Raw genomic sequence first — 25898 nt, 5'->3', positions numbered from 1 at the left:
TTTCTTTTCAAATGCCTATGGTTTTGAGGGACTGCAGGTTATCTGAGCCTTGGCCATGCACAGACACAAACACCAAATACAGTAATTCAGTTTCATTGATTTCAAAGGACATAATCCATACACATTTGCTAAACCTTTTTGTAGCCAATGCTATAGATATTCTGCCCTTGAGAATATAAACGATGAATTTTACTTTCATTTGCAAGTCTAATTTAGGTATTTTTTACTTTAAGGTGGAAAGAGAAAAATGAAAATTCCTAGTTGACTTTTTGTGGGTCAACTAGTGCACCAACTTTCACACAGAGTCAACCTCCACATACAAAAATCCCTTTGTTTTGTAGAATTGCTGTCCTTTCTATTGGCTTTTTTTCTTTTGCCCGGTGTTGTAAAGAAATGGGACTTCTGTTATTGCGCTGTCTGCTTGCATTTGGGTCTATTTCCCAGAAACCTTGGATAAATTTTGAGCTCATTTGGTCTGAATTAGTTTTGAGAGGACAGAGGGCAGGGAGACCCTGAGGAAGAAGAAGAGATCCCATCAGACCCCATCTGAGGGGTGGACAGGGAGCACTCCAGCAAGACCTCTTGCCAGGTAGGACTGTAGGTGAAGCTAGGTGGATTCCTCTGGGGAGCCCCAACTTGTTCTGTTTATTCCTCTTTCCCACAGCATGCCTTCCCCAGATCCAGAGTGTTGAAGCCACAGTGAACCCATGTTTAGGGACGTTTTGGAAAACCTGTATGCACAGACAATTTGTGTGACCAAATGCTCTTCTTCCAGCAGCGTGTAACATGAGCAACAACCTCTGCCAAACAAAGCACGCAGCTTGTGTCTGGTGTAAGAGAGGGGGGAGGAGAGCAGGGTGTCACTGCAGAAGACTGCTCTCCTGAAGTAGGATTTGGAAAGCTGTAGTTTGATTAATTTCTGAGATTTTTTTTATAGTTTTTGAAAGCATACCTTGTAGTGCTGCATTTCAGCAAGGAAAACTGCTTTCACAGTTCCTTAAAAGAAAACTGCAGTAACATACCAGGTGCATGATCTGGTCCAGAAACCTTCAGAAGGCAAAAGCGAAGGACATTTAATCCTGACCAAGCAAACTAAACATTTGGTACAAAAGCTGGAGAAAATTCAAGAGAATAATAATGAACTCTGCATGTTGCAGTCCATCTCCTCTAGCAGTTGGAGTCCAAAAAGGTCACATCAACCACAAGTGAAGAAAGAAAGGAAAACACTCAGCAAGATGAATATTGCTCAGAGCATTAATTTTCCCATACTTTCTTCCACAGCAGGGTCACAAGGAATTAAGCGTCCTCGTAGCAGGAACACTTCTACTGACATACTTTCATCTCACCCAATTTTTTTCCCAAATTTCTTTGGACAGGTGGTCAGTTGTGATCCAAAAAAACTCAGTTTTATTTGCAAATTAACCTAGAAATTGCATTTTCTCAAACAGAAGGTTGAAGTCTTTCTTCCCTTCTACACTTCTGATGTCATGTGGAGTGGCCTGATCTGTGGTTTTCTGTCCACTGTCAAAGCCACCATGAAAATACAGTGGACGGATTTACAAAGCAGGGGGGTATGAAAAAGAGGTTGAGAAGCAGAAATGATACTGTGTGAGAAACACCTTCCTGATCTTGAAGGATCAGGGTTTACAATTTTCATGTCAGGATATGTCTTTTAATATTTATGTGCTCCTAAATGTCTGTGTGATTACACTTCCCTGCAATAACCAAGGTTTTGGAAAAGAGTCATTGTGTTAGCAGGAGTGACAATGATAATATCGTAATCCTTCAAAGTGCCAAGATGCCTGAGCCATTCTCAACTGAGAATCAGCATATTTTCCATCCAATGTCCACTTTGAGGACCATGCCCTTACACGTGTGTACTTGTACATGTTCTTGTGCACATTTGACTGTGAGGAGCACTTAAATCTATGGCATATCCTTTATACCTCGTATATCTGGTCAGATTTTTATGTCATGCTCATTGGCATGCTGTCTGAGTGCTTCTTTCATTGTGTTACTCATTCTAAATGCCATTTTATCTATGGGTATCTGATAGCACAATCATTCATATGCAGTTGACTGCATTTATTTGTGTCATGACTTAAATGGATGCACCTGCAAGCCTACATAAAAAATCACATAAACCGATGAACTGAAATTTGAAGGAAAGCAACAGAATGCATTCTTCCTAGTTCTTTGGAGCTCTGTTTTGACACCTTTTTTCTTCTCAAGTGAAAGCATTTCATTTTTATGCAGGGCTACCGTATGGATACAGTAGACAACCCTTCTTAAACAAACAATTTCCAAATGTTGTTTTAAGGAAATGTATATATGTGTGTGGGTGCGTGTGTATGCATATTTATATTTCTACACCCCCACGCACCTGCTTTCTGTCATTCCAATGTTTGGAAACCATCGCTCACTTTTAATTTCAGCAAGACGGGGCCACCCGCTGCATCCTGCTGCTGCTCCAGGCTCTTTCCTCAGCCTCTCTCCTGCATGTGTCTCCCTCCCTTGTCCTCCTCCAGCAGCCTGGAAAGGTCGCTCCCAGGGCCCCGAGACCCCATACAGCCACCATATGGAGTGGGTCAGGTACAGGTGAAGCTGTGCAAAGCCCAGCAAGAAGGGAGAGCAGAAAAGCCTCCTTCCTCTTCCCTGCAGATGTAGAGGTGACCAGCAAAGAAGGTGCAGCTAAATTAGCAAGTGGCTTGTCTGCAAAATTAATTGTGGCAGGGACAGCAGGTTAAAAAGCATTCCCGTCTGAAAAGAGCCTGTGTGAGACAGCTCAGCTCAAGTAGAAGTTGTGGATTTGAGTTGGGATCATAAAGTCTTGGGGATGAAATAGGTGTATATCTTTTAGAGAAGGTGCTTTATATGCCAGTAGGAATCTACAGGCATTTAAAACTTTGTAGCTATCCTACCACCTGAGACTGTTCATGCCACTTGGCAAGGGTGAATACTTCGGTTTCTGCCTGGTGCCGAGACAAGAGGCAAGAGGCACAAGCTGGCACGCAGGAGGCTTCATCTGAGCACCAGGCAGCACTTCTGTGTCATGCAGGTGATGGAGCCCTGCCACAGGCTGCCCAGAGGCCGTGGGGTCTCTTCCCTGGAGATCTCCAGAAGCCACCTGGATGTGGTGCTGGGCAAATTACTGTTGTACCTGTTTTACTTTTCACAGCTTTTTTTGCCCATTTCTTCTGCTTTACAACGAGAGTGTAAAGTGCCTGTGACCCAGCTGTAGGAAGAAAATGGAGCAGGGCTCATGGTTTGCAACAATTTCTGCGTGCCTGCCAGTGAAGTATCCTGAGATTACTGCGGTTGGTAAGACACAGCTGTCCTGCAGAACAGCTCCTGTGAAGAGGTGTGTTATGTGAATCATTAAAATCACTGTGTATACATATATATTTATAAAAAAATACATATGTATTTATACAAGTATGTATATATATATATATAAAACTGGGAATATATATATATATATAGAGAGAGAGAGACTGGGAATGTCACCAACCTCGAATCATTTCTCTGGCGTGCCTCAACCTAACCAGATGGCAGAGGCATTAACCCACTGACTCAACTCTTGCTTGTATATTCCCAATTTTTGCCCCCTGTAGGGGATGACACACGGGAGCAGCCACATGGATTTTGGGGGGACTGCACAGGGGAGCGGCCACATGGATTTTTGGGGGATGCCACACGGGAGCAGACACCTCACTGCTGAGCAGCTCCCTCACGGGGGACCAAAAAACCAAGGCGAGGCAGCACCCCCACGCTGCTCCACGGCACACCCCGGCTCCAGGAGGGCAAAATAACCCCTTGGCCACCCACCCACGGCCTCAGCCCAGCCGGGGGGCACCCGGGGCAGGCGCTGAGGGGAGCCGGGGCCAGGCCCCTGGGCGGGCCGCGCAGCCGCGGGGCGGCGCCGCGCTGATGTCAGCCCGGGGGAGGCGGCGGCGCGGGGGGGAGCGGGCGGCGGCATGGCGGGGCCGCGGCGGCTGCTGGCGCTCCGGGCTACCGCGGCCGGGCTGCTGGTGGCCCTGGTGGCCCTGGTGGCCGTGCCCTGCGGCAGCCGGAGGCCGCCGGCGCCTCGCTGCGGGCCGCCCTGCAGCTGCTGGCGGGAGTCGGCGCTGTGCGTGGGGGCGGCCGGGGCGCCGCGGAGCCTCCCCGCCGGGCTCGGCTCCCTGTGAGTGCCCGGGGACGGGGGGCGGCCGGGGGGTCGCGGTCGTGTTTTTGGTTTTTTGTTTGTTTTTTGTTTGTTTTTAGCACGGTTTCCTTACGCCCTGCCCGCCTCCCCCTCTCGTCCTTCCCTGCGGGCAGCGGCAAAACCCGAGGCTCCGGGAAGCCTCACCCGCGGCTCTTCTTTCCCTTCGGCAGGAGCCTGGTAAACGGGACCTTCTCGGAGGTGAAGGACAGGATGTTTTCCCATTTGCCCTCCCTGCAGCTGCTGTAAGTACCCCGAGCACGGGGCGCCCGTCCCCGCACGCTGCCCGGCTCCCCGGCTGCGCTTTTGGCTTGGCAGGAGCCGGGCTGAGGGCACGGCGTGAGCCTGGGGGCCCGGGGGCAGCTGTGCGCCGTCCTGCAGCAGCGTGAGCCATCGTGCAGCGTGTTTGCACTGCCCAAAGGAGGGCAGAAAGCGCTTTCTGACGCCCTGAGTTCTTATTTTTGAGTTTCAGCGTTAAGTTCAGGGCAGAGTTCCCCTCCCTGTCCGTTCGCACCGAGCGCCAGGTTCATGGCGTGGCGTTTCGGGACGCTACGGGGAGATGTGGCATGGCACGGGGAAGGCAGGAGGACACCCGCACCCCTATGGGAAGGGCTCTGTGCCCAAAACGTGTGTGTTGTCTGCAGTGTGACCCCGTGGTTTGGCGGCCACTGTGGTCCCACAGGCGGGATGCACCCCACCGCAGGAGGTGACCCTGCCACATGTCCCAGCTCCTGGCACCTTGTGCCAGGCCAGCCCCCCTTGCCTCGCCCTGGTGGGGCTCTGCCCAAAGTAGAGACACGTTCTGAAGAGATACAGGGCTAAAAGATAGGTATGTGGCCCAACAGAAATGCGGGCTGAGCGCTTGCTGCAGAGCCATCAGCTTAAAGTGGCCTGGGGGAAGAGGTGGTGTGACACATCTGGGAGTGCCATGGCCAGCTGCTTCTCCTGCGGCCTGCCCGGTCCTTCTCCCACTCACTGCCTGGGGACAGGGACAGCACCCCATGGAAAACACTGGGGAGAAGTGGGCAAGGCGAGGGCTGGAGGCCAGCAGGAGCAGGGAAGGACTGTGTCCTTGTGTGTGGTACTGGTGAGACCGCTCCTCTAATACTGCGTTCAGTTTTGGGCCCTTCACTACAAGGACAGTGAGTTGCTTGAGCATGTGCAGAGAAGAGCAACGAACCAGTGAAGGACCTAGAAAACATGAGTTATGGGGAATAACTGAGGGAATGGCGTTGTTGGTCTGGAGAAAAGGAGGCTGAGGGGAGACCTCACTGCTCTTTACAGCTATCTGAAAGGAGGCTGCAGTGAGGATGGTGTTGGTCTCTTGGCTCAGGTGACGAGCAATAAGATGTGAGGAGAAGGTCTCAAATTGCATCAGGGGAGCTTTAGAGTGGAAGTTCGGAGGAATTTCTTCACAGAATCGAAATCTGCTCCCTGAAAGGTAGTGGAGTGTCCTCCCTGGAGGACATCAAGAGATGTGTGGATGTGGCACTAAGGGACGCCGTTAAGTGATGGGACTTGGTAGGTTGGGTTGGTGGTTGGACTTGATCATCTTGAAGGTCTTTCCACCCTAAATGATTCCATGATTCTAAGGCCAGTGGGGCTGAATCTTCACAGCTTCTGACTCACCTTTGGTCAGGAGGTCTACAGGGGCATTCACCTTCGTTAACACCAGGCAACACAGCCTGGGATGAGAAGGTTGATCAACTTTGGTTTTTAGGGTGAGAGGATACAGTAGGCAAGATAAGCAAATAATTAATCACCTCATTTCTAAATACAGCTGTCACAATGTATGCTAATGGAAAATTACGTTTAATGTTGTGCTAAGTTTTTGTTTGTTTGTTTTTCTAATATACAAAGTATTTTCTAATATTTCTTACATGAAAGGCTTACCTGGGCAAGGAAAGGCTGATGTCCTCAAGCCCTCTTGCTGAAAGCAGAGATCAGGACTAAAAGCGGAGCATGTTCCTACAATGCCTTCTCTGATCTCCTTGGGGAAATAGAGGATTTACCATGCAGTGTTTAAGCATAAGCTAAGTCCCAAATCAAAGCTTTTGTGGGACTTCAGGACCAGCACAGAGCCCTGTGCTTTGCCCATCTGTGAATGGGTGGAAGCAGCAGACCTGTGCCATTTGTGAAGGAAAGAGATGAATCTGTGGGTGCAAAATAGAACAGGGGAATCTGAGCAGATGAAGGTTATTCCCTCTCAATAGGTGTTACAGATTTCCAGGAAGAAGTGTTGAGCTGGCAGGAAGGTCAGCCATTGAGAAAGTCAGACGTTTCATTTTATGTGGCAGATCAGATATTGGAGTGAGAGGGGTTTGTAACCACCACCATCATCACCTTGGACCCTGACACGTTTCATTAGTCCATGTAACTGGGGAGTTTGCCCTTCAAACAGCCAAAAAGGGAGGATGAAATGACGACAAATACTGAACAGAGCACTGGTGTGCATCAGGACTGTATCTTCGGTCACAGTCGCCATGATGAAGCAGTAATGCAAGGATCACAGGGAAAGTTTGCATTTCATGTCCATTAATCTTATAAATTAATTTTAGCAAAGTGCCTAAAACCATACAAAAAGAAGATTAAGTTACTGTAGTAAACTGATTATTGCAAAGATGTTCACTTATACCTGAAAATTCTGAAATTTTACAAAAATGATTTGAGTGGCATTTGCTTTTTAGACTGAAGAAGTTTTGCTCTTCAAAGGAGATGGCTGAGTGTGCCTTTGAACATAAACACTGGAGACTTGTCTACCTGTGTGCTCTGATACAGCAAAGGAGGAACGTAGCTGGCCAAGCCTTTCCATGGCTTCTTTCTCCTAACTGCATTCTCCTGGCTCAGATGAAAACCACTTGGGGCAGCTCCAATGCATTTTGGCCCTGAAGTTCACGAGGCAGGGCAAGGCAGCACCCGGAGCTGCTTCTCCTTGGTTCGTTTGGATGTGGAGTTTTGCTCTCCAGGGGCAGGAGGGCTTTCTGTCTCTGGCAGTTTGGGCACGTCTGCATTTGCAGCTGACAAACAGGTCGTGCAAACTGTGTGCTCTCCTCCCACATTGACAGGTTGGGCTTGGAGCATCCCCCTGTGAGCTCAAAACAAGCAAGCCCTGATCCACCAAGACGGCATAAATGGAAGCTGGTGCTTCTGCAAAAGGGCTTCCTACGTCTCCAAGCTTAGGAGAGGAACTGAGATGCTCTCTTGAAAACTTTCAGCATGACTTCAGGGTTGAGGGCACCTGGGGTCCACACTCAGCAGACTCACCCTGAAAGGACAACTTGCCCTACTTAGGGGACAAAGCAATCTAGGACCAGGCTGTATTTAACCAAGGTGAATGGTACAGCAAACGTATTTCTTGGGGAGTAGTGGACATGAACTAGCATCACATTATGCCTCTTTTTAAAATTTTTTATAGACCATTCCACAGTGTTTTATGTGTGCTGCATTGGTGGGGCAATGTGGGCTGGAGTCGGTAAGATGGGTTTGGTCACGGTCAATAAACACAACTGGCGTAACACAGTGTGTTGGGTTTTAATGTGCTTTCCTAATGCCTGCTCTCTGTTTGCAGCTTGCTGAACTCTAACTCCTTTACTGTTATACGGGACGATGCCTTCGCTGGTCTCTTCCATCTAGAATACTTGTAAGTCTGGTATTTTATGTATATCCCCGTCCTTTATAAATCAAGATGTTTTGATAAGTTGCCAAGACTCCTGCCATGAAGTCTTAGTCTTTGCTATGATTACCAGGAGCAGGAGAGATGAAGGATTTATGTTCCGTTTCTGTGCAAATGTCCTTTATGGTTGCTCACCATTTTCCAGAGGTTGCAGTGGATTTTTAAAATATGCCGTGGGTGCAAGGTGGCTCTGTGTAATTACCGTACACTGAAAAAATGTTGTTGAACAAGAGCTTGTCCTGGCTTTACAGAACAGTGCCATCACTTTGAAGGAATTCTGGATCTCAGGAAAGAGGCGGTGAAGCCTCTCGTGGCCTGCTGACAGCCTGAAGAGGAGCTGCAGGGTGTCAGGGTACTGCCCAGAACAGCCCTGATTACCGGACTGGCCCTCTTTCCCCAACTTTTCTCTCCAACTTTGTCTTTGTTCTGATATTTCATTTAATGCCCATGGCATTTATTTTCATATTATAAATAATTATGAATATATGGATATATATAAACATATATTTCATATAATTATTGTAATTATTTATAGTATTATTTACATTTATTTGACTTTCCTTTTTCTTAACTGAGTTCACGTCTCCATTGGTTTTTACATCATTTTCATTTCCCGATCTTTTTTTTTTTCTTTTTTTAGGTCACCCTTTTTTCTTTTAAAAATGTATTAGCCCTGGTACCAGGTTGTCCTCACTTCTACTGCAAAGGACTGCCATTTCTCTGTGTTACCGGACATGAGCTGGTATGTTTTAAACTCTGAATATAATCTGAAAAAAAAAATTGTCTTTCCACCCACCTTTCTGCGCTGAAAGGTAGCTGTGGAAAACATTTCTGTCATTGCCTAAAGGAAGACCAGTGCTCATAAAACTGATTCTTGCTAAGGACTTGCAGGTAAGTAGGTATTAAGTTGGTGTATTCAGGACTAATGGTCTAATACATGAGAAGCAGTCAACAGTGGAATTAGCAGACCAAGAGATAGAGGATAATCATAAATGGCATATGCTGAAATCCACAATTCAGCTACGTTTAGGTTTTTGAGTGACAGTAAGTTATCTGATTTTCTTTTCCAAGTGTCTGCAGGAAAAAAAAAAAAAGTAATTTGCAGAAAGCTGGTAAAAAGGAGAAAAACAAAGCACAAACCCAACTCTGCAAATATTTTTATGTTGTTTCCATGATGACTTGCTTAGGCTTTGAAGAGCTGATGAGTCTAAAATGGAGCTTGGCACAGTAGCATACTCTACAGTAACTGTTGCATTGGTAACTGCAACCAGACCCCTGTTAGGAAGAAGAAAATCCTGCCCCTCCTCAGCTCATCAAAGGGACAGTTTCTGTCCCTGGCTGCTAATTGCAAACCAGGGAACACAATTAAGACTGGTAAAGCCTTGCAGTCTGAATTTCTTTTAGTGTCAGCCGACCAAATGGTCTCAGTTAATGGTTGTGGTCGTTCTCCTTGCCTTGCCAAGTCCTGAGGGCGCTTCCTCTTCCCAGCAAATCTCACCAGTACCTTTCGGGAACTGAATGTGACTGGCCTGTTTATTTTTTTGGGTCTCTGCAGACAGTAACACCGTCACAGTTGTAATAGCTGGTGTCTCACAATTGCCAGTGATCAGACCTTACAGAGCGTAAGGAAACCTTACTGAAGAACAAGAACAAGCTTCTTTGTGTACCATGTAGTCTCCAAAGGAAGAGCAGCTGGGAAGCACCCACAGCAGCTACCTCTATTCCCTAGCAGGAGCACTGTGTCACACTGCACTCGCAAAACTGATAGCAAGATTCCACTCACCTGCACCCCTAAAACTGCCAGCCTATGTTTGCACAGCATGGATGAGAAAGGTCTGGTAAAGATGGGAGCTTTGCTGCTGTTCCCAGGGTAGCAGGCCTTTGAGGCTGGGTTTGGTAACACAGGAATCCAGCAAATTACTGAGTCCCGGCCCAAATTTCCATCCTCCCTCCGCACTGTGTTCAGCGAAACCGTGTTTATTTGCACTGAGGGTGAGCTGGCAGTGTGTGTGGGTACTGTGTCAGGGAGCAGTTTGGCTCTCTGCTCTGTGGATTGAATTCATGTCCCCAGGCTGCCTTGTAACAGAGTATGGTTGACCCTTTACTGACATCCTCTGTGCAGACACGATACTTTAGTTTGCATCCTTTGCATGCAGTGAGGATCCCAGTCACTTCATGAAGGATTTTGGCTATGTCTCAGCTCAGGAACCCAGAGCTCTTGTCATCTCACCTCCCACTCGGGGCTGCAGCCCTGTCTTGACTCTTTGAAGCAGTAACCTTGATGCATAATATTCTTTCCTCTATTTCCCTGTAAGACAAACAAGGATGCACAGGGGAAAGGGAGACCATTTTGTTTCATAAAACTGTTTTTGAAGTTGATGTTCAGTTTTCTTCCTACAGATACAGCTGTACCATGCAATATCTTGATGGCCACCTGGCCGCAGCGACGTTGCAGTGCTGATGGTATATTTATGGATGCGTCCTCAAGTGCTCTGGGGTCAGGATGCTCAAATATCAGCTCTTTCTTTAAATGCTGATGTGCGTTCAGGATGAGCAGCATGCTCCAGCAATCGATACATCACTACCGTTATTCCCCCAGTACACAGGGCCATGACTCGTGTGCAGCTGGGTGCCCTGCAGAGGTGATGTCACAGCTGGAGAGCACTGAAATGTGGCAGCAAGAAGACAAACAAGGCCTCTGGCAGTGGTTTTACGTTTAGGCAGACTTTGGGCTTGGGATACCAGTATGTAGGTGCAGTTCACGTTGTTGCAGAGACAGCGGGCTGGGAGCCCTCCAGCTCTGCGGGTGCAGAGGTGATACTGTGCGTACAGCCACCTGGCTGTGGGCACTCTTCCTTCGGATGTGGGCTCCTTGAGCAGTGTCCATCTGCAGCCTGTGAAGTCCTGGCTGTTTGCTGCCCAGTGATTCCACAATTCAGGCAGCCATTGAGAGGAAAGTGCGACTTTGGCTTCTAAAGTCCATCTCAGAAGTCTGTCTTACCCAGGTCTCTTTCCTCACACAACACGCTCCATGAGAATTAAACTACAAAGGAATAATGTTTTTTTTTTTTTTTTTGCTTTGTCCATTTTGTTCCTCTGCTGCTGGATATTTGTGGCCTGGTGCCTGCATCATTACTTGTGGTACACCAGGGGCGAGGTGATGAGGCAATATGACCAACTCCACCAAGAATTCCCCACCTCTAAGTCTGAAGGGGCTACCCAGGAACCTGCTGAGTTTGGAGGACATAGGCTAAAGCACTGGTGTGGTGCTCATAATGTTAATTAAAGTCTTTGAAAATACTTTTTTCTTTTTTTGCCTAGATTCATTGAAGGAAACAAAATTGAAACCATTTCAAGAAATGCATTTCGTGGCCTCCGAGACCTCACCCACCTGTAAGTTATTTAACATCCAGTAATTTGTACTCGAGCAAAACTCTCCTTGCAGATAGCTGGCTTTCAAGCCACATTTAATACCTCTATTTACCTCTGTGCTTTCAGCAACCTTCAACAGTCAGTAACATGCCTCCCACAAATTAAAAAACGGCCTTAAAAAAATTCACAGGCACATTCAGCTGCCTGTGCATGCTCACATGTCGTGTTGGGGTGCAGCCATTGCCTGTGGGTGCTGCCAGTGGTGCCACCGTGGTGCTGTGTACGTGTGGTTAACATTCCTCTTTCTTTTCAGCATGTTCAGTCATTGCCCTCTGTGTCACATTTCACCCAGGCAATAAAAAAGCTTTATATGTTTTACTTTTGCGTCAGCTTCATTTTCTTTCTTTGAGCAATCACCATTCTTGAATGAGTGTAATTAATGCCTGCGTGTTTCTGGTAGTTAACAATGCCAGTGGCTGGACAGTATCCGATAATTAACATTCTGTGAGCAAGTTCAGACTTTGTAAGAGTCAACAAGATGAGAGATAACAATGATATTAAGCTATAACTTTTTTTTTTCTAGTTCTTTGGCCAATAACCATCTTAAATTTCTGCCAAGGGATGTCTTCAGTGACTTAGATTCTCTAATTGAACTGTAAGTAATGAAAATCTTTCTACTGCCTGCCTGCTTCTGTGATTCTATTGCTCTGTGTTTGAAGTTCTGCTTTTGTGTGTGTGATATCTGTGCAGAAAATAAACATACATTTTGCTCTTCTATCTTTTCTCTTTTTAAGATTGTTTACTTGGTAGACCCTCTGGAGTAACTGCTATTTCTCAAATCACTGTTGCTTCTCATGGTGCTGTATATAGCTTGCCTTATTGTACTTCTCTCTAATGTTTTATTTATATTTCTTTAGCAAAAGGGAGACAACAAATTTTAAAACTATAATTTCTCTGCATAGCTTTTCCTGTTGCTGTTGCAAGTATTACTTGAGATTATTTTAGTGAAATGTATTAATTAAAATGTTTTTTTTCTCTGATTTTGTGCAGTTGTAGCACATTGCTGACTTATAGTCAATGTTTTTTGTCTGCGTGCGTGTAACTAAGCTGCTAGTCAGCATCCCTGACTCTCTTAACTAAAGAAGTACAATTGTAAGCCCCAAAATTGCCAAAGCATTGGAGAACAGGCATAGTATGTGCAATTGTACGTAAGTTAATAGGGGGGAGGTTAAACTGACTGGACTCCCCATCAGCAGGGACTCTGAAAATACCAGTCCTAGGTCTGTTTTTTAACGTAGCGCAAAAGTGATAGCAGCAAGCCCACCCTGTCAAGCACTGGTGCTGCGTAGTTTGGTGAAGGAATGGGGTTTGTCTGAGTCAGCAATAGATGATGGGAAGCAGACTTGCAGCAGACAGCCGCCCTGTGAGGATTTATTATGCTGTAGTCCTAATCCTATGAAAACATATAAATACAAGTGACTTTGCACATGAATCACAGTGCTCTTATTAGTAGTGTTATGCATGGTCTTATTTCTTAGACTGAAACTGTTTTTCCGAGGACAATACTTCCGTGAAGGAGTGTACATATAAAGAACATCAGAATAAAACTTATCGAGTCTTTCCTCTTCTCAGTTCAAAAACAATTCAAAGGTACTCACATATTTTTAAGTTCAGTATGTCAAGGTGCTAACAGTTCTGTAGTGTTTATGTTGCTATCAACCTTTTCAAATATGTTTATTTCTGTGTGTTTTTTTAGAGATTTAAGGGGAAATAAATTTGAGTGTGACTGCAAAGCCAAGTGGTTGTTTTTGTGGTTAAAGATGACAAATTCCACTGTTTCTGATGTCCTGTGTATTGGTCCAGCAGAATATCAGGATAAGAAGTTAAATGATGTGACAAGTTTTGATTATGAATGCACCACTACAGGTATTCAGAATGCGTATTTCTAAGCACACTGCAAACGGTTAAATATCAGAGCTGTAGACTAAACCATTTCATTTCTGTGAGCATGACCTGGGGGGATGAAGGGAGGAAAGGGTTACCTACAAAGTACTAGAACGAGCATAAAATGAGAAAATCACATTTTGAAGCTGAAATACAAAGTTTTTATTTGGATTAAGTGATAATGGGAGAAGAGCTGGGACCATTCATATTCCAAAGGGCTTGATTATGACTCACTTGTGACTTAATTTTCATCACAGAATGCTTTCTGTTTTCTGGAATAAGGCCATATAGTGATGTCGGATGAGCTTCCCAAAAATCTGTGTATTTCACAGAAAGCAATGAAGAGAAGTTCAAACGATTTGGCTATATCTGCTGCTTTTATTCAATAGGCCACGATATAATGTCATCAAATGTGGCAGCAATACTGCCAGCAGTTCTTTATAGAACTCCATTAAATTGGAGAGAAATGTCCAATAATATTTCAAGTACTGTCTTGTTCAGGATCTTGACTTTTATTTTAGGTAATGTAAAGCATGTAGAAGGAAGTGAAGAGAAACCTGCATGTGGGTATGCTTATATTTTATGACTAAATAGCAGACGTTGCCTATATTTAAATGCAGTCACATCATACAACTGAGAATATCAGCTCCGAGTATTGTTTTCATGTTTCACGTACATAATGTCAGTATTTTGCCTTTTTTTCTATACAGTAATGTCAGAGGCATTCAAGTTCTCATCTGCCATCAAGTCAGTCGTTGTTAGGAGACAGTAGAGAAGTTGATTACTGGTAACATAAGATAAAATTTCAGGACAGGGTAAGAAAAGTAATCCAAGGGCACTATGTTAAGTGAAAGAGAATGAACTCAGAATTCAAAAACATGTTAGAAGAGCAGCAGAGGTAAGGAGTGATAATGTGCCACATGAAAGGATGTCAAAAACAGGCGAGCAATGTTGCTTAGAACTGCTCTCAGGTTATGTTACTGTGTCTGTAAACAGAAGTGCTATAAAGTAGGCTTCATTTCATTTCAGTCTGTTTTAAGAAATTGCACAGCACGGACAGTGTGCGAAAACAAGCCTTGTCTTCCTGGTCCTCAGACCTGAACTGACTTACCTATGCTCTGTCATCTCTTTGCATCTAGATACTGAGCTATAAAGTGGCTACAGACAAAATTCATGTGTTACTGTTAGTCCCTTTGCCTGCTGGAAGTGAAATTACACTGAGGATAAATGTAACATCATGTGCTGCAGCACTCCAGTGGGCCTGCTGGCCTGTGGCTTAAGCCCACAGCTGTCTTTTCCTTCTTTGCCCTTGCTTCACCCAGTTCTAAAGGGAGGCTAAATATGCCCGTATTGATTCCTGAGGGCTGATTAATTACAGGCTCAGACCTGAACTGTATTTTGAAATAAAGCAACATATTCCCTAGGTATACTCTCCTTTCCTGCTCACTGCTGGTCAGTGCTCTTAGCACACGCTCCCCTGAGGAAAGCCTACAAATCTTTCATTCACATTAGCCTTTAGCACCGTCTTCCCTCCTTTGCCAGCCTTGATCAGACTTTCATTGTTTCTGCTCTCTGATGCTCTGTGAGCATGACTGGGTGTAGCATGTGGTAACAAAGGAGTTTGCTTGGTAAAATGTGCGTCTCGGAGGCTCCATTGCATTTGCTGAACCGACACAGTGATGGCAGAAGGGGAGATGTAAAAGAGGTGCTGCCAAATTAAAGGAAAAGCCAATGGATGAAATTCTTGATCGCTTATTCACAGTGAAAGTGATTGGCAGTGCCAGTGACCTGCACTTTTAACTCTTTCTGTGGTAGTATATTGTCTTTCCCACTTCTCATGGCTTGCATCATGCAAATAGGTTAACTCATTTCACATTTCACTTTAGTGTGTGTGTGTTTCTCCTGCAATCATGTGCAAGGGCGCTGTGTTTTGGTTATAAGCCCAGCTTGGCTTTCAGGAGACTTGAAGACAGGCCTTCCTCTTCCATCGCCCCTAAGGCCTAGATTTTTGGCACGCCCGATGTGGCAGCATCTCTTTACTGTGTAACTCTGTCCCACATTAGTCTGGTATTTCCAGCTGGTTTGTCGCATTTTACTGATTATGGCTGACATTGTTACCCATTTTTAGTTGTCCAGTGCCATAAAGAGCCCAAGGACAGGTACAAGTAAAAATAGCTGTGTTAACACTGAATCATTTCTGAATGAGCAGTGGATTTTAACACATCGACTGGTATGTTTTAACCCACAGATTTCCTTGAAGTGTTTCAAAACTGTTAAGATGTTTTTTTCAGTGTTAGATCTGTTCTGTTTTTTTTTCCCCCTCTCAAGATTTTAAAAATATTTCAACTTTCTGTGACTATATCTGTTCCTGTTCCATACTTTACTTCTCATGATTTATCACTTACTTCTGCTTTCTGCAACCTACATTGTCAGTTTTCTCCAATCCTTTTATTTCCGCAGTGGGAATGAAGGTAACTTTGTTTTCCTACCTGCATTGATGAATCAAGCCCACGCTCTATCCGTAACAGTCCCTCAAAGGATGGAGACTGTCACTTCTGTTGTAGCTGTTCTGTTTGTGTAATGGTAGTCATCTGCCTTTATTCTCCAGAAGTGTAACTTCTCAATAGCAAAGACTTTCAGGCGTGCAGAGATGAATTTTTCATTGGAAGACGTGTGTTTCATAACACACCGAAGTTAGGGACCAGGGTGAGGGCTTAATCAACATTTCACCCCAATCCCTGGATGTTCAGGGCTTTCCAAAGGAGGAGTGAATGGTGGAAGCACAGAGCAGAACAGAGTTTAAAAGAGTGCTGTCTGTTTCTGCAGAGAAACTCTTTGTGGGATAATCATTTCCTTTTCTGTATATTTATATCTACGTATAACTCCTGGGCAGGCTTTCTGCCACCTTCTAGACAGAAGCACCTTAGTAGGTTCAGCTTCTCTTTGTCAGCTCTGCTATACTGATGTCCTTTTCTGATAACGATGACCTTGACAAGCTGTCAGGCCAAATATCAAACTCAGACCCAGTTTGCTCTTTTTCCCCAAATTGGTTCTGTGTTGGCTACTCACTTAGCCCAATGTGACTTTTAACGTTCAATGTACAGGCACTTGGTGCCTGAGCAGAAATTTTGAATTTTGGAGTTATGCTCCCAGCCTTTACAGGTTGTTCCAACTCCTCAGTCTTAGCATCTAGAATAAGTTTTCCACTGGATAGTAATTTGCAGGTTGGTTGTATTTTATGCTTAAACTACTTTACAATGCCCTGTAAAACGGTACGTTAACTGAGTTTTTGATTACACCATTTTGTCTATGGTCTAGCTAAAATGGGGTTATCCCCAGGCAAACTTTGGATATAATTTCACTTTCTGCCTGGTTTAGCGTAACACAAATTGCTAGTGATTAAATTTGCATGTCTTAAGAAGTTATTGGACTTCAGCTGGAAGTTGCTGTCTCTCAGCTTGAAAGTGATTCTAGCAAGGCCATTTTACTTGACAGGAAAGCAACTTCCAGCTGTGGGGAAAGAGACTTCTCTTTGACAGCATGTGAACATGATCCTGATTTCATGGATGCCAGCCAGCCTAGCTGCAAAATCTGAATTCTGCCACTATTTACCTATTTGATCTCCTTGGCAGCTGTACTGCCAGAGGACAGTTCATGATGCTTAAAGCAAGGAGACACTTTCCCTTGTTGCTGCATGCCTCACATGAGCACTGACACCTTCATCTTAGGCTAATACAAAATTCAGAATATATCACTCATTTTCTAGTGTTTATAGTCAGCAACTTTGTGTTTTCAGCAAGGACCTGTCCTAACTGTTGTAAATGTATATTCCTAGATTTTGTTGTTCACCAGATTTTGCCCTACCAGTCAGTGTCAGTGGATACATTCAACTCTAAGAACGATGTGTTTGTAGCCATTGCACAGCCCAGCATGGAGAACTGCATGGTGCTGGAGTGGGATCACATTGAAATGAATTTCAGGAGTTACGACAACATCACAGGTACACGAACACTGGGATCCCAGTTGTTGATGAACTATTGGCATTTCACAAGGAAAAATTGTGAGGGCGAGACACACAGATGGGACCAGATGATGTTTTTTGTCCTGCATCTGTATTTAAGCTGGCAGATTAAAGTTCACAATATTTGTAGAATAATAATTTCATGGAGTAGTGCATTTTGTTCATACATGCACATTTAACCTTGCTATAGCACACAAACAAGGCTTTTTCAGTCTGAACTTGTGAGTTGTTCTCAAGGTACAAACACTAACGTGAATGTCACAGCTGAGCTACTCCCTACCTAAATCACACTAATTAAAGGATAGATTAAAGGAGCCTTCGCTGTTGTGCCTGCAAAATAGAAGACAGAAATATTCTGCTGCATGTAGAAAGAAATAGGCCTGAAGGATACGTGTGGGTGGGCAGTCTACAAGTCCACTAAACTAGTGCCCTAGCTCCACACCCAGCACGTGTGCAGAGACACGTTTCTCAAACTACTGTCCTGTATTCCCAGAAAACCCAACTTAAGTGCTGGGCTCTGAAATACAGGAGAGGTGCAGACTACAATCGTGTAAAGAGCTTTTTGTGGAGCCTAAAGCGTGTTTTGTAGAGCTTAGGAGCAGGTTGTGTACTTTGGGGGGGGGGGGGAGTCATTTTTAACTCTATGCTTGGCATTCAGGTGTCTGAATTTAGCCCTCTACAATATGGACCTGAGCTAGTTGTCAAGACTGCCTTAATACTCAATATGCAGAGAAAGAAGTGAACCATTTTCTAGAGAGCTCTTTGACTTAGACCAGAAAGAGCCTGAACGATCAGCTCAAGTAGTCATGTCTACACTGCAAATACTTTATGGTACTGGAGATGAATCCCTACGTTACTGGCACTGGAAGGGTGATGGCTCATCACAGGCTAGCTGTGAAACAGCAGTGGGTGAGGGCCAGCTGGGGATAGAGCAAGCACAGGGGTCTGTGCAGATTCAGTTCTACATAAACTGTTTCAGAGACAACTTCTTTTCTTGCAACAAATCATTTAATAAATAGTTCAGTTGTTCCCTTTTGATGTGGGTCTTGTATAGTGACTTGAGATTGTTAAAATGGCCCATAACTTGATATGATTTAATCTGGCAACTGCAGTAGTCCTAAATATTTTGAGTTTAACGCAATCCAAAAATTCAGAAACAACAGAGTTAGATTTATCTTTTTCATCTTGCTGTGGTACTGATATCCACAAGACGCATCAGTAGCAAAAAGCTGACTCTGGCCCTCTTGGACCAAGAAAAACAGAATATATTTCATTCTTCTAGTTAAACTGGAAATACAGACATCCCATGAATAAAAGAATTTCAAATTCTTGCTGAGTTGAGAGATAAGAACTGTTGTTACTGAGTAACAAAATCTGGCTCAAATAATTGTTTTGGGTAGTATTTGGACAAAGGATTCTGGATAAAGAGTAGTGAGCACTTTAGGGTTCACCTTTTAAGGGGTGCAATTTGAAGTCAATTTTCCAGTTACCGGGGAGAAGAAAGCAAGAAAAGAAGCTCTGATGGTGTGTAGTAAAAGGCAGTTATGAGATGACGAAGATTTACAAGAAGGGATGGGTGATTTAGTAATATTTTTGTGGTTTGAAGAGTGCATTGTACTGTGCTAATATGTGCTTTTCTTTGGGCAATAGGTCAGTCCATAGTGGGATGTAAAGCCATTCTTGTTGGTGACCAAGTCTTTGTGGTGGTGGCACAGCTCTTCGGTGGCTCGCACATTTACAAGTACGATGAAAGCTGGACAAAGTTTGTCAAATTCCAGGATATCGAAGTGTCTCGCATTTCTAAGCCGAATGATATAGAGCTTTTTGAGATAGACAGTGAGATGTTTTTTGTCATCGCAGATAGTTCCAAAGCAGGTTTGTCCACAGTGTACAAGTGGAATAACAAAGGGTTTTACTCCTACCAGTCCCTTCACGAGTGGTTCAGGGACACCGATGCAGAGTTTGTTGATATAGATGGGAAATCCCATTTAATCCTCTCTAGCCGCTCACAGGTCCCCATTATACTCCAGTGGAACAAAGCTTCCAAGAAGTTTGTCCCACACAGTGAGATCCCCAACATGGAAGATGTCCTGGCTGTGAAGAGTTTCAGGATGCAGAACAACCTGTACATCACGCTCACCAGGTTCATCGGTGACTCCAGAGTAATGAAATGGAACAGCAAACAGTTCGTGGAGATACAGGCTCTTCCCTCCCGAGGAGCCATGACGCTGCAGCCTTTCTCCTTTAAGAATAATTACTACCTAGCCTTGGGAAGTGACTATACGTTCTCCCAGATATACCAGTGGGATGGTGAAAAGAAGATCTTCAGGTTATTTAAAGAAATCTATGTGCAGGCGCCGCGTTCTTTCACAGCTGTGTCAACGGATCGAAGAGATTTTTTCTTTGCCTCCAGTTTTAAAGGAAACACACAAATATTTGAACATATCATCATCGACTTGAGTTTATGAAAAGCTGCTGGATTGAAATTCATGTAGAATGACATTTATACACAAGCAAAACAGTGACCTTTCCGAGAACAGGGAGCACCTATGGAGTATGATGACATTTTCTGAACTTTTAAAACTTGCATATTAATCAGGGATTGCATTTACTCGGTTGCTGCATGACATGTCCGTTCTATCCTTTTTCAAAGACACTTTGCAACCTGCAGCCGTTCAGATGAGTGTGCAGTGCATTAGGATTAATTTTGACATCTAAGAACGATATAAATTTTACCCAGAAAACTACCTTAGATTGGACATCTCATAATGAAAGCAACACGGAAGCCATACCATTTCTATGCTTCGGCAGAGAAATGCTTTTGACTCTTTAGCTAAGATCTCAGCAAAGATTTTAAGATTAGAAGCAGGTCATCATGCTTGCTAATGAATTGTAAAAGCAAATGAACATTCCGGAATACACTTCATTTTGGTTTCTTGAGCTCTGTCTTCAAAATCTGTCTTTGTGGTTTGTAGTAAGACCAAGGTGTCATTTTAACTCATTGTAGATTAAAGGGAAAGTCAAAATCTATTGCCATTTTTCTTATATTAATCTCTATTTCAGCAACAAATTGTACATAACCAAGAGCCCAGCCCAGAGTACCTGGGTGGCCAGGAAAATAAAGGTATTTTGCTTCTAGACTGTGAGATCTTAACAAGATAATACAGACAAAATAACAGAGGGCTGCTTGGTGCCTTGAGTGCACTGACTCAAGTCTACTTTCAGTCTACTGAAAGTAGATTCAGTAGATTCAGTAATTCAGTAAATTCAGTCTACTTTGTGGATTAATAGGTATTCCAGAAATACATCTCATTGTGCCCTAATTCACACTCTTCCTGATGATCCCGGTAGATTCTGGGGTGTTTTACCAAGGTCTTATTCTTCCACAAGACACAGCTTAAATTTTAGTTTGTAACATGCATCTACATTCATGTTCTTCATGCTGCATCTTGTCTGTACACAATGAGATGATTTATTCTGAGTTCTCCCTCCAGCACAGCTCACAAGCAATAAATTCAGGTTTTGGTCATCACAATGTACTCGGGGAATCTGAGAACCAAACTGGACTTTGTTGTCACCAGGTCTTTTGAAACTGAGGCAGCTAGAGCTTACCCTGGCTCCAAGAAGAAGAGTTTCCTTTTGGTGGCCCCAGACTTTTGCTGGGTTGCCAAGCTTTCAAAAGTCTTGCAGGTTGTACAGCAGGATGTGAACAGTCCACGTCTCGTTGGTGTTTTGGGTGGCTACAGAATAAGGCGTTCATTTATCTTAAATCTGGCAGCAGTCCTGGTGTGCACAGAGCCTCTGGCAGGGTAACAGCTGGGGACCATTCTCCTGGAAAGGCTCCAACATATTTACCCAACGAAGTTGTATAGCAGAAGCCTTGTTTGTTGTGTTTGTTTTTTTCATGTATACAATATTTTCTTTTTCTTCATACTGCATCGCCTGTTAGGTTGTTTTATCATGAGTCTTGCTGCTGCACTTCCACACTGGCAAATAGCAAGGCTTTGTGTAAAGCAAGTGGAGCAAATAAAAATGCCCTTTTTTTCCATGCTTGAGTATCTCACTGCCTCTGTGCTGAGTGAGCTTCGTGTTTTTGCCCTGGACACACACATGAAATGTGACCTAATACCAAAAATAGGGATGTTTTGACAGGCTTTCCAACATCCAGATGCGAACAGCGATGCAGACGAGGATTCTGCACAAGGACTCCCATGAGGAGTCGCAATCTACCAGAGACCTGGAATATCACAGCCTTCTCCAAGGTTTGCCTTGCTGCTGTGAAATAAAAGTTGTTACTGGCCTGTCAGAGACATAACTTATTTTATTCTGTTTTTAAGTTACGTGTTAATTTCTTTTTTTTTTTTCTCTTTTTTTTTTTTTCCCTGTATAGGTGCTCATTCTGGTTTTATTTTTAATTAAATGGACAGTTTAGCCCACCCAGCTGCCCGAAGCATTGATGTTCTGCCCTCCGAATCCTAGCGTGGTGTCAGTCCTGTGGGTTCAATCAGACCAGCAGATAGATGCTCTGTCCCTTCACCTCGCAAACCAACATCAGCAGTAGGTTTTAGCAATACCTTTCCTTGGACTAAACTAACAAACCCACAAAACTGAGAGATGATTCACATATCTGCCCATGAATGAAATTTCTTACCATTTTCTTAGTTAACTTTTTAACTTCAGATATGGCTGACAAGCGATGTTTCTTTAAATTGTGTTGTTGGAAGGCATTTTTTTAGTCCTTTCCTGTCTAGCATGCACGTGTGAACGCAGTCACAGATTCTGACAAGGAGGGGCAATTCTCAGCACTTTCTTTAGGGCTCGCTGCTAGTACCATATGCTTAGCAAGGGCACAAGTCCAAGAGCTAAAAGCTGATTTAGAGAAATTGGATCTTGATATTTTTGATTTGAAGGGAAGCAAGAGGATGGCGCAGAAGTGCTTTTGTATCCAATAGTCGGAAATGGTACCGTTGTGAGAGAGTCCCGGGGATTTGAGACTTGGCTATCAGGTTGAATTAAATTAAAATGGTCTCTGCAGGGACGGGCTTAATAAAGAGGATAAAGCGATCAGCGGGAGCCTCGCTCATTCACACGGGACCAGAAGAAGAAAGCGAGGGGAATGAGTTCTGTGGGCAGGCTGCATCGCTGCCGAGTAGCTCTGGAGGTTGGTCGGAAAGCCGGGCTCAGCGTCCTGGCCCAGCTTCAGGAGGAGTTTGGGTCGGCAGCTGCTGCCTGTGGGGCCGAGTTAGTCAAGAGGCAGGGTAAAAAAGGACCTGTTAATGAAAAAAAAGGGATCACGGAACACTTCTCAGGATTTAATGAAGGCAGGGTCTCAAAAAAAGCCTCGCTGTGCTCTCCCTGCTCCCAAGGAAGAGCTCCAGGAGCAGCCAAGCAACTAAAACTCTGCCTTCCCAAACGCAACAAGGGTTTTTCCTCCATGGCCTATATTCTGTACTAAAAATTGTTATACGCAGCACATAATCTATGCATATCCAGACTTTACTGCAGCTGTGAGAACATCAGGACGGTGAGAAAGGATAACAGCACATGCCACCTGGTAATTTTTATTGTATTCTAAAATACGTACAATAATGTAAAGAACTGTAGTTTATATAAACATAGGTTTAATACGGTATGCTAGCTACAGCAGGAGCATTTTAAGGCTGTATATACATTTAGCTTTTTTTTAGTAAAGAGTTGATGTAATCTATGCCACTGACAAATGTATGTACTCCTTCAGTCGCTGAATAAAAAGTAGTTAATGAGACTAACTGGTGCATTGCCTGTGTTAAAATAGCCGTGCTGTGAAGCGTGCCCCAGCTGGAGTTCAGAGAAACAGAGTGGGGTTGGGGCTTCCTTGGAAATGGGGCTTGTGAACCCGCCTCACGTGGGCCATGGAGCCACAAGAGGTCCCCTCATGGTCCATGAAGCCCCAAGAGGTTTCCAGCCCCGGTGATACCCGACAAACCCCAGGAGATGAGCGTCCGCAGGGCTCTGCTGCGCATCTGACCCCCAGGAGGGTGGAGGTCGAGCCAGAAGACCCCACCAGACCCAGCTCCTTGTCCATTTCTGGTCGATTTGGGTTTTCAGAGCCTGGACCTGAAGGGAGCCGTGCTCTTCCACGTTGGACGAAGTTTCTGTGTCGGGGGTAACGCGGACCTCCAAGGTCTTGCAGCTGCCTGGTTTCCCCGTTCACTCTTTCCTTACACCCCCTCTAGTGTTACCAGGCATGTAATGCAGCTACGAGTTTTTTCTGTTCAGATTAAAGGCATTTTCTGAAATCTTTCCCTTCTTTCTTTTTCTTTTTTTTCCTCTCTCACCACAAACCAAAGCCATCTTCATTTCAAAAAATATAAGATACTCAAGCAGGTTTCGTAAATGCAGAGTGGATAGGAACCAAACCATAAAATTAACCCACAGCTTCTGATCTTCACTGGGGACTCTCTTCATTAAATTTTACTGAATCACTGGCATTTACTTTGAAATTGCAAAAATAAATATAAATCTATCAACGCTGAATGCATTTCATTTGAAGCAAGCCTTGAGCATTATCCACTGATCAGGTGAGTTGTTAATGCAGGGAATAATTCGTTGTGTTTCCTCCTCTTTCTTCAGAAATAACACAATTCTCCGTAACTAATTATAGGCTTGTGCAATCAAAGGCAGGGCTGACACACTGTAATGGGATGCAATTGCTCCGGGATCACTGCTTTTCTTTTGGGTATTCCAGCTCCTGAGGAGTCAGCAGCCTTTGTGGTGTGGTTCACTGAAACTCCATCGTGGTTTGAACATCGAAGCACCACACCAGCTGCCCCCCGGTTTCTTTGTCCTTGCCAGGTTAACAATTTTTCCCACTCTTTACCGTGTTCTTCAAACCATTTTCTGAAAGTTTCTATTCATCCTTGAAAGTCACAGCAAGATAACAGGAGAAAACTATTCCCAAAAAGCAAAGCATGGATGGTTGCTCCTCCCCAGATTTAATGGGGAAGACAGAGTAGGGTCTTTTTGAAAGACTTTTTTCACAACATAATGCAGAAGAAATGGATCTGCAGCTGTTAATACATTTTTTTGTTATTTATTTGTTTGTTTTTCTAGTATCTAGAGAACAAGTCTTACCAGGAGCAGCTGAGGGAGCTGGGGTTGTTTAGCGTGGAGAAGAGAAGTGTGAGGGGAGACCTTTCTGTACTTTAAAGAAGATCATAGTGAGGTGGGGCTCAGGCTCTTCTCCCAAACATCCCAAGCGCCAAGCGATAAGACGAGGGGAGATGATAGCCTCAAGTTGCACCAGAGAAGGTTTAGGTTGAATATCAGGAGAAACTTCTTTACTGAAAGGCTTGTGCAGCATTGGAGCAGGCTGCCCAGGGAAGTGGTTGAGTCACCATCCCTGGAGGCCTTCAAGAAACATGTAGATGTAGAACTTAGTAGCATGGTTTAGTGGTGGACTTGTCAATACTAGGTTAAAGGTTGGACCAGATGATCTTAGAGGTCTTCTCCAACCTGAATGATCCTATGACTCTAACATGGATTAGGTGAAGAAAATGTTGAAGGGAGGAAGCATCTGGAGCTGCACGTTGCCACACTGGAAAGAGTCACAGAGGGGTGCGATGCAATTCGACAGGCAAGGAAGAGATTTTTTACAGTCTGGGAGATGGGTTGAGAGAGATAATACGGGTCTTGGGAAGATTAGATGAAAAATTTCTGAAGGCATCTCCTTATTCCAGTTTTACTCCATCAGCAAAGTAGCCTAGTCAGTTTGGTGGAAAGCAACAAAAGCAGGTGGCAGAAGTTTAATGCAAGAAATATTGAAGTAGAGACAAGAAAACTAGAGATGGTGAGCCTGTAGACAAATGCTTAGTTATCTGGAGGAAAACAAATCACATTTTCCAGGCAGAGGGATATATCAGTATGAGATCAGGGAATCAGGGAGAGCAAAAAATATGTTTCTAAATAAAGGAAAGGGATAGGAATGACAGAACGTGAAGTGTGAATTTACTTAATTGCTGTGTAGAGAAAGTATCTAAGTGCATTTCCAAGGTCACTCAGAGAATGCAATCCACATCATTTTCCCTTTCAGAGTCACCCTAGTTTATGCTTAATTAAACTATGCAAGCTCTGCACACTCTAGAAAATGCCCTTTTTATTACATTGTAGGCAATTTGCATTTCTGAAGGGCATTTGGGAACCATGACATCACCAGAATGAAGGGCTTCTGGTAGCGTGGCTTCCATTTTCGTCCGGTTGCAATTTGACTTTTATTCCAAAGTCCATTTCTATTTCCTGCCTGGACATTAGGGCAGGATTGTACAAGAGCGCTCATTTTCTAGCTTCAGTGGCTGTTTCGGTTCTTCTGACTCAGCAGTCCCCTTGGAGATGATTCATCCTCCAGCTGCAGGTGTGCCCTGACAATTATTCCTCCATTTCAGTCCAGCAAATGAAAGGTCAGTGGGTCAAGAAAGCACTCATCACCCAGGGCTGGTGGAGTCAGAGCGGAGCCGGTGCTGGCATGTGGGAGGAGGGAGCAGCACTGCTCTCTGCATGTTGATTATGCCCTCTGCCATTCCTTTCTCTTCTCTCTTGCCAGTATGGTAAATGGTTTTGCCAGAGGTTTATAGAAAGCAAAGTGCCAATGAGGTCCTGACGGTGGAGATTTGCTTGGGGTGCTTCAGAGAGCAAGCCAGAAATAGCATGGG

General features: G+C 44.3%; 1 protein-coding gene across 1 annotated transcript; it reads left to right on the top strand.

The window, feature by feature from the left end:
* The first annotated feature begins 3937 nt into the window (after positions 1-3937).
* On the top strand, positions 3938-22975 carry LGI2 (leucine rich repeat LGI family member 2). The gene is made up of 8 exons (XM_068680043.1): positions 3938-4183; positions 4375-4446; positions 7770-7841; positions 11196-11267; positions 11830-11901; positions 13003-13172; positions 17026-17190; positions 18862-22975. Exons 1-8 carry the CDS (start codon positions 3978-3980, stop codon positions 19677-19679), a joined length of 1647 nt encoding a protein of 548 aa, XP_068536144.1. The 5' UTR covers positions 3938-3977; the 3' UTR covers positions 19680-22975.
* Positions 22976-25898: the final 2923 nt, after the last annotated feature.

The sequence above is a fragment of the Anas acuta genome, chromosome 4 (assembly GCF_963932015.1).
Source record: "Anas acuta chromosome 4, bAnaAcu1.1, whole genome shotgun sequence".
Classification (NCBI taxonomy): domain Eukaryota; kingdom Metazoa; phylum Chordata; class Aves; order Anseriformes; family Anatidae; genus Anas; species Anas acuta.
This window is presented reverse-complemented; position numbering and strand designations above follow the sequence as displayed.

What these genes read in the sequence shown, in the direction of transcription:
- LGI2 (XM_068680043.1), top strand. Translation starts at nt 3,978, where the DNA reads ATGGCGGGGCCGCGGCGGCTGCTGGCGCTCCGGGCTACCGCGGCCGGG. An exon ending in CTCCGAGACCTCACCCACCT is followed by an intron (nt 11,268 to 11,829) that starts GTAAGTTATTTA and finishes TTTTTTTTCTAG; the next exon opens with TTCTTTGGCCAATAACCATC. An exon ending in TTATGAATGCACCACTACAG is followed by an intron (nt 13,173 to 17,025) that starts GTATTCAGAATG and finishes GTATATTCCTAG; the next exon opens with ATTTTGTTGTTCACCAGATT.